At 42.1% G+C, this 16,420-nt stretch overlaps 1 protein-coding gene across 1 annotated transcript in view; it reads right to left on the bottom strand.

The window, feature by feature from the left end:
- SNX31 (sorting nexin 31) overlaps nt 1-16,107 on the bottom strand; it is a 52,090-nt gene extending 35,983 nt beyond the window's left edge. Inside the window, exons 1-2 of the mRNA XM_065399927.1 lie at nt 15,969-16,107; nt 15,559-15,633 (exon numbers count right to left, since the gene is read on the bottom strand). Coding sequence (XP_065255999.1) covers nt 15,559-15,633; nt 15,969-16,034 — 141 coding nt within the window. The 5' untranslated portion in view covers nt 16,035-16,107. The remainder of the gene's footprint in view (nt 1-15,558; nt 15,634-15,968) is intronic.
- Between the last annotated feature and the right edge of the window lie 313 nt (nt 16,108-16,420).

The raw sequence follows: 16,420 nt of genomic DNA, 5'->3' as shown, positions 1-16,420 counted from the left end.
CCACTGACTTCTATCCTTGATTTTCATTCACAAATGCAAAGAAAGGAATCCTCGACATGCCGTAATCCTGGCCACAGGTCTCCCTTGCATCATTGTATTTCTTTAACATATTACAGACTGTATAAAGTTGAGAAATATTTGGAGGCACTTTACACTTCCAATTGGGTGTTACCATATTTTACAGTCAGCTGTGGTTGAATGGTGGACAGTAAGTTTTACAGAGAGCATGTTGCTTCCTGAGCACTTTCAACTCACGTTGTGACCAAGCTCAGCAGAAAATTGAAGTTTGTTCTGAGAACAGCATAGAACACTCAATTGGCTTGGCTTTTGTTTTTAAAAATACATTATCAGGCAGAGTCACTTCAGGACTCCGTTTCTTTGCTTGTCACCCAACACAATACCAGTTTTCTTGCAGTTTAGATTCCACCAGAAAGTGGTGGAAGACACGGGAAATATGATCCTCTTAGTTCAGTTGAATTAAATGGAGATTGTCCAACTTGGCATTTGGACAATCCAATGGGAATCTTCCAGTTCACAGGAGGGAGGGATCTCAAACTAAAGAAGGAGCAACTGTTTTTAAAGTTACAGTTTACAATGTTGCCAACTCTTGTGATATTATCCAAAATCCTGTGATACTTGGCATTTTTTCTTGAAGCCCCAGCTCCTAGAGTCACATGAATGTGAAATGCTCAGCTTTCACTTAAAAATAAAAGTTTCTAATTCTCTTGCTTGTGAAGGAAAGCTTGAAATCATGAACTGAGTGCACCCTAAGGCCTCAGAAACCCAGAAGAAAAATCCGTTATTTTTAAAAACATGATTTTTCAGCTAGTCAGTTTATTGATTGGGGGGAGGGGGGGCTGACTCAGGATTTTTGAGCCCGTAGGGTTGGCAATTAAAATTAAAGAAACCTGAAATTAAGACTTCCGTTCCCTCCTACTCATGCTGTTTGATCATGTGATTCCCAAAACTGGAAGTGCTCCTGCTTTCAGGACCTCATCTGGTCAGTTAAAACAAACAAATACACACTTAGACCCAGCTTTTGTAAACCCTTAAGGGGCCACCAGGCAACCAGGGCCGGCTCTAACTTTTTTGCCGCCCCAGGCAAAAAAGAAGAGAGCCGCCCTGCCATAGGCCCCCCCGCGAGCGCCGCCGAAATCCCCGCCCCCCCAGCGCCGCCCGAAGCCCCGCCCCCTCCAAGCGCCGCGCCGCCCGAAGCCCCCGTCCCCCCTCCGAGCACCGCACCGGACCAGCCCCCCCAAGCCCCCGCCCCCCCTCCAAGCACCATGCTGCCCGAAGCCCCCGCCCCCCCTCCGAGCGCCGCGCCGCCCGAAGCCCCCGCCCCCCCGAGCGCCGCGCCGCCAAATAAAAAAATATATATATAAATAAATAAAAAAATCGAGCGCTGCCCTGCACCAAGGTGCCGCCCCAAGCACGTGCTTGGTCGGCTGGTGCCTGGAGCCGGCCCTGCAGGCAACAGGCTGGCAAAAATGGAAAGCCAGCTGAAAGCATGGGCATCTCATAGAACCTCCTTAATTATAAGAGACTGTTGTAGTAAGTAAATAATAATTTAAACTGGGTTTTTTTGTTTGTTTTGTTTTTTAGCATTACCATATGCTAAAGGTGCACATTGATACTATTTGCTGGTTTTCGCACCTCCACGGCTCAAGGCCATACCTGACTAACATGAAAAGAGCATGAAAGGTGAACATTCTGCTTAAAATAATTTTTAATGGGAGGCGCAATCCCATTGTCACCAATGGCATGTGCTACAAGGAGTTTAAAGTATTTACGAAGGTGTTAAACTTCCATCCTAACCCAAGTGACTGATTAAAAGCTAGAGCTTGTTGTAAAATTAAAAAATTCTAAAAAGTTTCAAAGTTATTTCCATTTTTAAAGTGACTCACAATATTTACAAGGATTTTGAAAAAAATGCCCTAAAATTAACATTTTGAATTTTTTTTTTTGCAAAAAAATAAAAAATAAAATAAAATAAAACAAAACTTTTGTTTTCAAAGGGACTTTTTTTTTTTTTTTAAACCAGAAAAGTTTTGTTTGAAAAATTTCAGTCAACTCTAGTCAAAGCTATTTCATTTAGTGGAAATACAGACTGATTTCTACAACTAGACACCATTTGGCCACGATTGAGAAATGACAGTTCAAGGATCAAGGTTTATTATACATTTAATGCCACTCTCTGGAAGCAGGGGAAATGGAGGTAGAAAACATCATAGGCATTTTCAGGAAGGAAGAGGCATAACTGACAAGCCTGGACAAAAATTCCTCTCTCAGTAAAGCAGTTTCTGAATATATTAAGATTCGTGAGAGCTTTGCTTGTGGCACATGTAGCAGCTACTCCATTACTCCTATACTGGCAACACATCACCAGTTTCCAATTTATTATTTACCTATTATTAGGTACTTGTAAATTGCCTTGAGAGACAGAGTATAAAAGGAGCTATATAAAACCAAATAATGTCTTCCATGTAGTGTTGCTGCATAAATATAATAAGAACAGCAGCTTTTATATAATGCTTTTCATCGTCAAAGTTCTTCACATACATACACTGATCCCTCCAAAGCCTCAGAGGCAGAGAAGCATTCTCTGCTTTACAGACAGGGAAATTGAGGCAAAGATATGAAGTGATTTGCCAGAGTTCAGAGATGGAGTCAGAGCTCGAATCAGAATCTCCTGCCTCCTCGCCATGCCTATCACCCATGTAATGCAGCACTACCCATCATCATCAGTAGTTCGTACAAATGGAAATATGGACTATTTAAAAAAAATCCAAATCAATGAGAGCAATTAATCCACCTTGGAACAGACTGCTTGGTAAATTTTATTTTTCAAACTTAGGCTATGTTTGTCTGAAGGATTTGGGGAGTGGGAGCGTGGGGTGGGGAGAGAAGTCTCTCTCAACCTCAGTATCTCCCTTTTTCGTACTTCTAAGAACTATAGAAATTTTCCATAATAATTTACACACATACTTTGGAGGGTGGAGGTGGGGAGTTATTTTAATCAGACAGAGCTATCAGTCTGCAGGCATTAAGTTTCAGTCCAACATGATTGGAAACTTGGTTGTTTCCAATACTCACCAGCCCAAAAGATGGACTTAAATTTTAAACGCAAACAGACAATTATTAAGGCTGTACCTGGCAGAGCTATGTTCTGGGGGCCAAATTCACTTCCAGCACAACATAGTTTGCAGATCTCCAGATGGCAGTAAATCCATCTAGAGAAGGAGCCAGAAGCACAAGCTGCTTGCAACCCTTGCTCTGCTGGGGAACCTCAAAGCCTGGTAATACATCCCAAAGTGGGCAAGGCCAGGCTGACTGGGAGAAGAGCTGAATCAATGTCTCTCCGGGGCTGCTTCCACTAGTAGAGCTCCTATGAACACCCAGACAGGTTTAAAGCTGTCCTATCTTGTGGAGAGACAAGCTCTTTCACCAACAGAAGTTGGTCTAATAAAAGATATTACCTCACCCACCTTGTCTCACTGAGCTTTTCTTTGGGTCTGGGAAAAGTACTCAGTGTCACAGCTAAACACAAGATCGAACAGATTGTTTAGCACAGTCATACTCCGACCTCTGTGGCTCAGAAGCCAAATTAGCGATCAACATTACCCAAAAGAGCCAGGGTAGTATGATTTCTTTTTATTTTATATATTATATATACACATACACACACACACAAGTGCACTGGATGAGCACACCACATGTTGTGATAGGCATGTGTAGGACCTATGGATTTTGAAACGTGTGTTGTTGGGAGTATTGATCATCATAGCAGTGTTATGGCAGGGTCTGGTGCTGCTTTGAGTTGGTGGAACAGGACACCCACATACCCTGAGAGAACTTGCTTCAATACAGAAGAAAAACCAGTCTGATCGCACACCCCTAGTTGTCATGTACTACCCCAGGCTGGAACTCACATGGGGTATCATTATACAATTACAACCCATATTTGACGAGGACCACATCCTGAAAGAAATCTTTCAGGAACTCCCTCTTGACCTTCAAACAACCCCCCAAAAATCATCAGAAGCAAGTTCCCCACAGAACCTTTCAAAATCCATGGGACCTACCCATACCTATCACAACATTTGGTGTACCTCATCACCCAGTGCACTAAATGCCCCAAAAACTATGTGGGTGAAATCACTACACTCCTGAATGAACTCACAGAAAAATGATGAGACAAAAACACCTTATCAACCATGGGTGAACACTTTTCCCAGCATGGTCACTCCATTTCGGACTTCTCAGTCCACATCCTTAAAGGAAAACGGGACAACACATTCAAAAGATGAGCCTGGAAGCTTAAATTCATAACTTCCCATGATTTTTAGTGTCTAGCACTCCGTAAAAACATTGTTGGGTTTATGGCTCATTAAAATCTGTAACCCACTAATACATCTTCATCCTATGACCGCAAAGGTGTTAATTGCCTACTTCACCCTGAATGCTCTCTTATAACATGGTAAGTGTTATGCTAAACAATCTGTTCCTGCCTGAATTTAGCTGCAATACTCTGGGTATGTGTACACTGCAATAAAAAACCCACAACAAGGAGTCTCCGAACCCAGGTCAGCTGAGTTGAGCTAGTAGGGCTCAGGTTTCAGGGCTAACTAAAAACTGCAGTGTAGATGTTTGGGCTTGGGCTGGAGCCTGGGCTCTGAGACGCTGCGAGGGAAAGGATCTCAGAGCCCAGGCTCCAGCCCGAGCCCGAATGTCTACACTGCAATTTTAGAGCTCTGCAGCCCAAGCTCCGCTAACCCAAGTCAGCTGACCCAGGCCAGCTTTGGCCATGCCACTCGTCTTTCTTTGCTGTGTTGATATACCATCGGAGTATCTTTCCCAGACCTGAATATGAGCTCTGTGTAGCTCAAAAGCTTGTGTCTTTCACCAACAGAATTTAGTCCAATAAAATATATTAACTCACTCACCTTGTCTCTCTAATATCCTGGGATTAACAGAGCTACAACACTACCTTGTGGAATCCACCTAACGGTGAAACCCTCCATTCATCTGGCCCAAGGCATACAAAGCAGCGAGTATTGTTTCTTTTCCATCCTTCCACAAAAATGCTCCTCCTCCACAGAAAACGGTCGCTTGTTTCAAGAGTAAGTGGCTGGAATTATCTAATCTTGTGGGGGTGTTTTTAAATGAAGTGTTTAGCCCCACCCACGCTGTCTAAACCAACTATTTCAGCCACAGCCACGTTCCATTATATGGTAAAAGCCTAGGGCAGATGGGGCATTTGAGATAAGATTTCTACCCTGGAAATAATAGTCAGAGCAGTATTACTAAAAGGAGTTAGAAAGGTGTCAAACTGTCCATAAAGAGGGATTAAGGGAGTTGTACTTTTGATACAGTTTGGATGAAGTGCACAGAAAGGGGCTCCTAATTTTAAAGTTTCATATGCTAATAAAAATATTTGTATATGTAGATGCCTAACAAACCCAAAATATAAAATTAGTCTGCTATATGAGTACACAAAATTGAAAAGCAAATTTATTTTAATCATTAAATCCTTTATACCTAATTACTTTTGTGATTGATTTTTAGAATAATTTTCCAAACAGCTGTTCATGAAAATCATGGCTGTTCCTAGACTGACTCAGTGAATGCTGGTACAGTGTTTAGAATCAATCAACATTATGCTTTTGTCTTCAGACTAATTGTTACCATTTCAGAAGTGACTCTTTGTACATTTAGTGCCTGGAAATAAGTCAACAATGAACATTCAGATAATTATGACACCTAGTGGCTTTTTCTTCTTGGCTTTATAACTTCTTGTCAGGTTGTCATAGGCGTGTTATTCTAATATTTGTCTAGAAAGGGACAAGCTGCATACTATTTTCATCTGCTTCTAAATAGTCCCAAATCTAAAAAGTCATTTGTTAACACCACAGTTTTTCAAAGTTGGAAAGTAAGGAGAATTTAGCCACCACAACCCCCATCAAAATAGAAGTGTTTTGTAATAATGAAATCCACCAGCTATTTCAATCTTCCCAAACAATTTGCAATAAAGCTCTCCTTTTCAAAACAAAAAATTATGTTCAGTCTCCCATACTTTTATAATAGAGCTTATTTTTCCTAAGACTCAAATATTTGAATGAAGGAGACAGTTGACATCTACTAATATAATCCTATCAGCCGGAGTTCTTCAAATCAGACTTCTTTTGGGTTAGTGTAGTTAGTGCTTTACATTAAAAGCACTTCAATATTTACCTGGCACCCTCCCTTTAAAGATTTTGATAATGATTTGTGTGGAGAAATTCAGGTAACACTTTATACAGAATACAACGGCCCCTACAGATAGAAAGGAAAGGAAAATTTAAAATGGTAAAGATTAGGGTTACCACACGTCCGGATTTTCCCGGACATGTCCGGCTTTTTGGTCCTCAAATCCCCGTCCGGGGGGAATTGCCAAAAAGCTGAACATGTCCGGGAAAATACTCCCAGCTTTGTTTTGCCGGCATCCCTGCCTCAGTCCCCTTCTTACCTTAGAGCGGCTCCGGCAGGCTGTGAGCTGCAGGCAGATTCCCCCGTGGCGGTGGCTGCTGCTCCCCCCAGACACCTCAGCTCTGTGCAGCTGAAGAGCCGAGCTGCCCGAGCGCTACCGGCTTCACGGTTTGCCGGGCAGCCCCCAGACCTCCAGAACCTGCGCCCCCGGCCGGGCACTTCCCCTCCTGGGCTCCGGCTGCGCTGGAGAAGCACCTGGCCGGGGGCGCAGGGTCTGGGGGCTGCCCGGCAAACCGTGAAGCCGGTAGCGCTCGGGCAGCTGTTTCGCGTGACTGGGAGGGAGGAGGGGGAATGCGGGGCACTCAGGGGAGGGGGCGGAGAAGGGGAGGAGTTGGGGCGGGGCCGGGGAAGGGGCGGGGCCAGGGCCCCGTGGAGTGTCCTTTTTTAAAAATGTTTAATTTTGGTAACCCTAGTAACGATGCAAGTACATTACTTGCAGTAATGGCGAATGGAAAGATGCACAAACAGGAAAAAAAAAAAGTGAGGTTCAGTGTCGTAGGCAAAAATGAACTAAAGAGTGAGACAGTCTGAGGAGAGGAGTTTCTAGAGATGGGGTAACACAGTACTTAGGAATTGCTGCACTGGATCAGACCAGCAGTCCAACTAACCCAGTATCATGTCTCTGACAGTGGCCAGAACTAGATGCTTCAGAGAACTGTTCAAGGAAAGCTGTAGTGAACAACTATGCAATAGTATGCCCATAGAGGAAGTTTCTTTCTGACCCATGCAGGGGTGTGCACAAGGCAAAGCCAGCAGGGGCTCAGCTGTCCCGTCCTCCTCCTCCCCTCCCTCCCGCCCAATAATCAGCAGGGGATGCAGAACTCCTCCTGCTCCTGGGCTGCTGCGAGGAGAGCGAGAGCTCCTCTCCCTGGGGCTGTGGTGGGAAAAGTGCTCTCCTCACCGCAGCCCTGGGGCTGAAGGAGTTCTGCTCTCCCCGCCTCAGCCCAGGAGCAGGAGGAGTTCCCTCTCCCCACCGCAGCCCCTGGGAGAGGAGCTGTCTCCCTCTCCCCGCCGCAGCCTAGGAGCAGGAGGAGTTCTGCACCCCTCACCAGGGCTGGAGGAGTTTGCTCGCCCTCCCCCTGCCGGAGGAGTTCTGCGTCCCCCACCCTGAAACGGTAACATTTAAATTCCTGCGCACTCCCCTGGACTCATGCCGTTCAGTGGTTGAATTATGACCAGAAGCATGAATATTTATTGTGGCGGATGTGGAGACATTATGCAATAAGTAATATATTAATTTTATGAATACTGTAGGACCTGGTCAGTGAGGTGATGTTACTGTACGTTGGATTAGAAGGCTTTCCCGTATGAATGTACTGTTCTAACTTAATAGGGTAGGGAAAAGAACAAGCAGGGATGAAACACAGTATCAACCTCCCAGCAACCATTGTGGAAGCAGTTACAGGACAATGGCATACTTCCCAGCACCAGGCCAAAGTGACAGCTGTTCTACCAATGCTGGGAACAAAGAAATCTAAAGAAAAAATGAACAGGATGGACGGATTTAAATTTAAATTACCGATTTTAATCATGATTTAAATCAGCAAGCACAAATCAATTATTTAAATCCAGGCTTTCTATCTTGTTTTGAATTCGTACTTTTTGCTAACTGGGAGGATTCACTATATATTACACACACACACACACACACTCTTAAGCAATTATATGGCTTAACATAGATTTTTCAGATTCTTATTTTTTATATTTTTATTGTTAGAAAGTGACAAGTGAGGCACTTCTTGCTTACTAGATGATTTTTTTTTTTTTTTTTTTTAAAACTTGTGATATGTGTCAAGCTGCACTTGATGAAAATTTGGAATTCAATTAAAATGCACAAAACCGGACATTTTAAAATTGTTTTTGTTAATTAAATAAAAGCTACCTTAAATGCGCTGAGTACATCATAAGAAAAAGTTTATCAAAATATGATTTACATTTAAAAGTAACTGCTTTATGAAACAAAGGAAATATTCTCTATAGTTAGCATATAGAACTGATTATTTCTGGTGACCATGTCCTCGAAGATTTTGGAAATAGTAGATCTAATCCTCTCACCCATAGTTTTTAGTCACAGATTGAAAGTGAAAACAAGTTTTCCTGCCTTTTTAACTCCCAATTGGTTTCTCAACTTTAAATGAACTAGTCATTGAACTAAACTAATTGAATAAACTGAAATAAAGAAAACAGGTTATCTGCACCTGCTGTTAAAAGCTGGTTTATGCAGTGTTGTTATAGCTGTGTTAGTTCCAGGATAATAGAGAGAGAAGGTGGGTGAGGTAATATCTTTTTTGTGGACTAAATTCTGTTGGTGAGAGAGACAAGCTTTCGAGCTACACAAAGCTCTGTGTAGCTTGAAAGTTTGTCTCTCTCTCACCAACAGTTGTTGATCCAATAGAAGATATTACCTCACGCACCTTGTCTCTCTAAAAGCTAGTTTAGCACTTCAACCAACTCTGCTTCCAGGTGATTAGCCAGTGACTTCCACCAGTTCAGTGGTTTGACTCTCTTTAAAACTTTGGTAGCAAACATATACTGCTTGAATTTTCTTTTATTTAATTTGAATGATTTTAATATAGTATAATAAGTTGAGGCCTAAATATGATTGTCAATTTTAAACAGATATTTTTAAATTAATTTGACTTTAAAAATCATTTTTTAAAATCAATTTTTTATCCATCCTGCACTAAAACAATTAAAAAGCCCTGCTCAGGCTTCTGAATTTTCAGAAGCTGTTGGGAGACAGGCTGACACAATGAGAGACTTTACAGACAGAGTCTGAAGGAGTTGCACATTCACAGACCCTGGGAATGGTAAACCTTAGGGAAAGGCAGGCCTATGTATAGACAAGTTTTATTGTTTAAGATCGGTTTTCTCAAATGTTTTTGTTCTAAATAAATAACACTTTGCTCTAGGCAGACTGTTTGGTTTTTGGACACCACTGTCATAGAACTGCAGGGCTGAGCCTAAGTCAGACCTAATGGGATAATCACAGCTGATCAGAAGGGACTGCTGCTAGGTACTAGCTTGAGAGTGGGAGAATTGCATGATTACAACCTGAGACAGACACTGCTAGAAGCCCAAGACTTGAGAAGGAGTGCCCTCAAAGAGACCCAGACGGGTGAGAGATGCAGTTAACCCAGTGATGATGGCAGAGGATAGAGCCATGTGCTCCTGCTTACAAAACTAGAGGAAACTTTGACAGTAAATAAGACCAAAAAAAAAAAAAAAAAAGTAGTTGTCTTAGTGATACTGTTTATCTGTGCCACTGTAACTGTTCATTTGTCTACTTAAGTAGCACCACTGAGACTATGGATAAAGCCACATCCCACTCTCCTTGAGTCTGTGTACGCATGTGCGTTTTCTGAGACTGAAAGGCAACGAGTGCCAGCCCTAGAAATTAAGTTTTCTGTTTAATATCTGAACAGCTATAACATAGTGTGGAAAAGGTTGTAGGACTGAGGACTATGATGTTAATATGGCTCCAAACTCTGTTCCAGGGATGCTAAGACATAATTCATTCTTCAGGCTCATTTGGTCCATGGCCTCTCTGCCAAGATGGCCAACAAAAGTACTAATTGTGGTTATGTTTTTTGTCATGGGACAGGTGTCCTCTGGGACTAGGACTGAGATAACCAGTCAGACAATAACTTTTGAGCATTACCACTAGAGCTGGATTTGAACTGGTGACCTAGATATAAAAGTTTCTATAGCTCACAACCAATCTTTGGAGTCATCCAGTCTCCCCAGGCCTGCTTTGTTTCAATGTGGCACTCAGGAAATAAAGAGTAAAACCAAGAATGAATCCAAACTTGCCATGGAGGCATCAAAACTCATTTTACAGAGAGAAAAGGTATTTGACAAGTGTTCATATCAGAAAAGCCTCTTCAAGTGGGGGGAAGTGAGCTAGAACTCATCAAATCCTCAATTTGGACTCTGCATAAGCTAGTGGTTCTCAACCTATTTACCATTGTGGGCCACATCCACACAATAGATATATTACCTGTATGGGACTAAGGATGTCATATGGGCCACAGCTGTGTGCTGATTGGGCTGTAGGTTGAGAACCACTGGGATAAATACTCGCAAGTCTGAAAAACAAACTGCTCTTCTGGCTATATAGCTTATTAGCATATCCCCTAGAAACAAAGGCTGACATTTTAAAGCTTAGGGCCTAAATTTTCTAAGCTTGAGAAGCCTGGAGAAAAGTACTTAAATAAGTCCCCAATTGTGCAATTAAATCAACACATGCACATTCCTGCACCCTCACAAAGCCTCACTGACTTCAAGTGCTTGACAAACACATTGCAGAATCAAGATCTATGTGGTCTGCTTTTCAGAAATATAAGTACCCTCAATTCCTACTGAAGTCTGAGTTATAAATGCTCACTAACTCTGAAAAGAAAAAAAAAAAAAAAAAGGCCACTTATACAGCTGCCTAAATATAGATTTAGAGCTTCAATTGAGGGCATCCAAGCTTGAAAATTTTTGACATGCAGAGAAGATCTATTCAAAATGCTGACATGATTGAAACATGGACTCATGAAATCCATATAAGACAGAAAAGAAATCTGCAAAGAGGTGAAATAAAAGATTTTAAAGTTTTGTGGAAACTATATCCAGAACAAAATTCTGCCTTTTCGTTCTCAGAAATTACTACTTAAGTTGGACACTAAAGGAAGACTTAGTTGGACTAGCTAAAGAGAAGACATGTATTGGGTTACATCTACTTAAATAAAAATAAAGGAAAGAAATGAAAAAATTGTGTTTTAAGTTCTGAGTTTCATAAACATCCGTCCAATAAAAGTAACAATGATTTATACTGTACATTTAAATAATTCAGTTTCACATAAGACACAGAAGTGGAATTCCTCCAAGGGACACTTTCTGAATAAATGCCATTCTTGACATCCAAAACCAGATACAATTACAGTGATAAATACAAAACTTCAATGTCAAGTTGTTCTATTATCTACAAAAATGCTGGTTTTCAAATTAGTTACATTTTCAATCAATGACACTGGCTTTTATGATGATTGCACTGTCAGTGTGACCCCATGCTGTGATGTTCCATTCTATTGCATCAAGAAATTTACACATTAAGTGGGGAGAGTGAAAAAGTAATAACAGATCACTGTTCTTGGCTGTGGGTCACTGGAGGCAACGGATACTCTGTGTGGAAGCAGAGGTCTGCCAATGTAGAATGGCTTGCAAGATCAGGGCCATAATATTTAGAGATAGAAGAGACCTAACAGACCAGGGGCTCTCGAACTTTTTCACAGCATGAATCATTGTAGTATCAAAATGGACCACTTTAACACAGAGTTTGTCTCGGACACCACATCCCATTTACAATCATGAAGACCACCTCCCCGATCCTTCATAAATCGCGTAACATCCCTGTCTCAACTGAAATGATTGCTTACAATTAGGGCTGCCAATTAAATCACAGTTAACTCAGGCGATTAACTAAAAAAAATTAATTGCAATTTAAAAAATTAATCCTAATTAATTGCAGTTTTAAACCACTGTTAAACAATAGAATATCAATTGAAATTTATTACATATTTTGGATGTTTTTATACATTTTCAAATATATTGGTTTCAATTACAATACAGAATACAAAGTGTACAGTGCTAACTTTATATTATTTTTATTACAAATATTTGCACTGTAAAAATGATAAAATAGCATTTTTCAATTCACCTCATACAAGTACCATAGTGCAATCTCTTTACTGTGAGAGCGCAACTTACAAAGGTAGATTTTTTTTGTTACATAACTGCACTCAAAAACAAAACAACGTAAAACTTTAGAGCCTACAAGTCCACTCAGTCCTACTTCTTGTGCAGCCAGTCGCTAAGAGAAACAAGTTTGTTTACATTTACGGGAGATAATGCTGCCCGCTTCTTATTTACAATATCACCTGAAAGTGAGAACAGACATTTGCATGGCACTTTTGTAGCTGGCATTGCAAGGTATTTACGTACCAGATATGCTAAACATTCATATGCCCCTTCATGCTTGGGCCACCATTCCTGAGGACATGCTTCAGCATGGAAGCACGTCCTCTGGAATGGTGGCTGAAGACGCTTGTTAAAAAAATAATGCGTTAATTAAATTTGTGACTGAACTCCTTGGGAGAGAATTGTATACTTACTGCTCTGTGTTTTACCCACATTCTGCCATATATTTCATGTTATAGCAGTCTTGGATGATGACCCAGCATGTTGTTCATTTTAAGAATACTTTCACTGCAGATTTGACAAAATGCAAAGATGGTAGCAATGTGAGATTTCTAAAGATAGCTACAGCACTCGACCCAAGGTTTAAGACTCTGAAGTGCCTTCCAAAATCTGAGAGGAATGGGGTGTGGAGCATGCTTTCAGAAGTCTTAGAAGAGCAACAGTCTGATGTGGAAACTACAGAACCTGAACAACCAAAAAAGAAAATCAACCATCTGACTCAGATGATGAAAATGAACATGCGTTGGTCTGCACTGCTTTGGATCATTATTGAGCAGAAACCATCATCAGCATGAAAGCATCTCCTCTGGAATGGTGGTTTAAGCAGGAAGGGACATATGAATCTTTAGAGCATCTGGCATGTAAATATCTTGCAACGCCAGCTACAACAGTGCCATGCGAACCCGTTATCACTTTCAGGTGATATTATAAACAATAAGCGGGCAACATTATCTCCTGCAAATGTAAACAAACTTGTTTGTCTGAGCGATTGGCTGAACAAGAAGTAGGACTGAGTGGACTTGTAAAATTTTAGAGCCTACGTTGTTTTATTTGCATGCAGTTATTTTTTGTACATAACTCTACATTTGTAAGTTAAACTTTCATGATAAAAAGATTGCATTACAGTACTTGTATTAAGTGAACTGAAAAATACTATTTCTTTTATTTTTACAGTACAAATATTTATAATAAAAATAAATATAAAGTGAGCACTGTACACTTTGTATTCTGTGTTGTAATTGAAATCAATATATTTGAAAATGTGGAAAATATCCAAAAATATTTATATAAACGGTATTCTACTATTATTTAACAGCGCGATTAATCACGATTAATTTTTTTAATCGCTTGACAGCCCTACTTACAATACTTCCCTAGTGGCCCTTTTCTATGTATTTGCAGCTGTCTTCATGCAATATAGCAGCTGGAGAGGAGGAGGGAACCAGCATGATGTTAACTTGGAGGTTTCCACAGACTACAGTTTGAGAACTTCTGGAATAGATTATCCAGTCCACCTATCACCAGTATTGGACTGACCTCTGCAGTACATTTTCTACTGCTATTTCCAGTCTGCTGTTAGAATTGTTAAGCAGAGTGGCTTCCTTAGGACGCTATTAAACATAAGTGATCTGGACACTTATGGATGTAAAAATGTAAGACTGATGGAAATAATCCAGCTATTTGATATGTCTTTCACTGCTCAGGCAATATATAAATATAAATCTATTACACCCTCCTGTAGTACCCCTTTACTATTTCATATTTGTTACTGGATCACAGAATGGGTGATCCAGAAGAATACACTAATGAAGATCAACAGGTTGTACACAATACAAAAGAGCTTGTTATGTAATTATCCGTAACAGTTACGGTTATCTGAAAATTATGTGATAAACCTCTCTAGGTATTTATAAAGCTCCCACTATCATTAATGGGGATTTTATCTTCACACCAACCCCGTGAGGCAGGGAAGTAATTATTCCCATGTTACAGATAAGTAACTGAGGAAGAGGGTAGATTAATTGACGTGTCCAAGATCACAGAGTGTCTGTAGTCAAGTTAGAAACTGAACCCAGGTGTCCTCAATCCCAGTCCAATGCCCTATTCACGAGATCATATTTCCCACGACTCTGACTCACACAGTCCATAGGTGTGTTAACAGCAGGACCTTGGCCCCAACATACATAGTTGGAGCCTATATACTTGAACTCAAAACAATGTTAGCACCTTCCAAGCAAGAACAGTTTGAAAAAAAAAAACAAAAACAACAACTATGATTTGAACTCTAGCATAGACAGAGCCTAAAAGAGGCTCTAGTGTTGTTTATGACTCGGAGAGAAATGCTGCAATAGTTTTGGATGTCTTAAAATCAGAGCAAACTTCTTGCAGTCAATGATACTAAAAATAACTGTGTGAAACCTGTTCCCCTGAATACTGGGTACATGACCATTACTCAATTCCCCTTTCATAGCTTTCAGATGTTGCCAGGTCTCAATAAGGAAACACCTTAAACCTTCACTGAGGAGTATTATGGGAAAAATGGAAAATATTTTGCAAAGAAAAGGGGTGGTGGGGGGGGAAAGATATCTCATCTCTTGCATATAGCTCAGACCAGCATGCCTGGGGTATGCACAATAAAAGCCAAAGAACTGCCATGAAAATAATTGGAAAAGTAGGAGGAAAAAATGAAATCAAACTGCTTATAAAGGGTGAAGAGTTTACCAAAGAAACATTAGATTTGTAATCACCTCCAATTCACACTTCATATTACCTGTTTAAGTGCAAAGGAAATGGGGGACAGCCAAAAAATTCCATGTCCATTACCCAAAATTAAAAAATAGCTCTTCTTTGACACTAATATAAATTCCCAGAATATTGTATTTCCCGACACCCCGCCTCTCAATATTTCTCTGATTTGCTTCAGAGTTTGCCACTCCCTATGGTGCTGGGCACCTTACAAATGTGTGTAATAACACACTCACTCCATAGCACCCAGACCTTTATGTATCTCCCTCCCACTTCAAGTACTACACAAGAAAAGCTCATTACCATCCACAGGCAACATTACAGGATCTCAGCCTGCGTTCATTTCAATGAAGTGAAGAAGAGCTCTGTGCAGCTCAAAAGCTCATCTCTTTCACCAACAGAAGTTGGTCCAGTAAAAGATACGCCCTCGCCCACCTTGTCTCTCCTCATTTCAATGGGGCATTTGTTGGCCATTTGATGGCAGTTCCCCTAGCTGAACCTGGCAGGGGAGAGTGAGAAGGGGGTTGGGCTGGAGTCTCTCACCTGATCGTTCCAGTGGTGTAGCTGGCTGTAGCGCACCTTGCAGAAGAGGAAGCCTTCCAGGTACACAGAGTACAGCTGAAAATACACCCAAGAGGCATCAGCTCCCCTGCCTGCACAGACACCTCTCGGCTCCCCTACCTACATAACACCCCCATCATTCTCCTCCACAGCCCTCCCTCCCCCCATTCCCCTGCCTCCCTAGACAGCCCCCAATTCCCCTGCCTCCCCACACACCTCCCCCAATCCCCCTGCCTCCCTACACAGCTCCCCTCCCCACACAGCTCAGCTCCCCTTCCCACTCCCGTCCGCCCCGAGCCATAACAGCGCTGCCCGGGAGCTGGAATCCCGGATCCCGCGGCGGCGCAGCCCCCCAGCCCTAGCGCCGGGGCCGGGCAGCCGAAATACTCAACCACGTAGCGGCCCCCGAACTTCTCCAGCAGCTGCTCCGAGACGGGGATGCTGAAATGCATCTTCATGGTGCTGCACGCGGCCCGCCCGCGCTCCGCCTCGCCGGGCCACAGGGGCAGGGCAGGGCAGCGGCCGCAGCATTTGTTTTCCCACGTGATAGTGGAGAGGGCGGGAAGGTCTCCTCCCTCCTGGGGGCGGGGAGCAAACCATTCATCCTGGCAGCTGCTGCCTCGTCCCCGCCGCTGGCTGGGGACTGCCACAAACGGGGAGGCCTCCTGTCCTAGCTCCCGCAAATGAGGTTCATCAAGCTGCGGCTACAACTTCCACTCCTCTCCTCCTCCCGCCCAATAGTTGGCCAGGTCCCTTCCATGGGTTTTATTTAACCAGGCTGCTGGGCATCACCAGGAGAGCGCTTCCCAGCCTACAGGTATCATTGGTCTGATTTCCTGTGCTC

This window comes from Emys orbicularis, chromosome 2 (genome assembly GCF_028017835.1).
Source record: "Emys orbicularis isolate rEmyOrb1 chromosome 2, rEmyOrb1.hap1, whole genome shotgun sequence".
Classification (NCBI taxonomy): Eukaryota; Metazoa; Chordata; order Testudines; family Emydidae; genus Emys; species Emys orbicularis.
The sequence above is the reverse complement of the archived record's forward strand: the minus strand, read 5'-3'. Positions and strand labels throughout refer to the sequence as shown.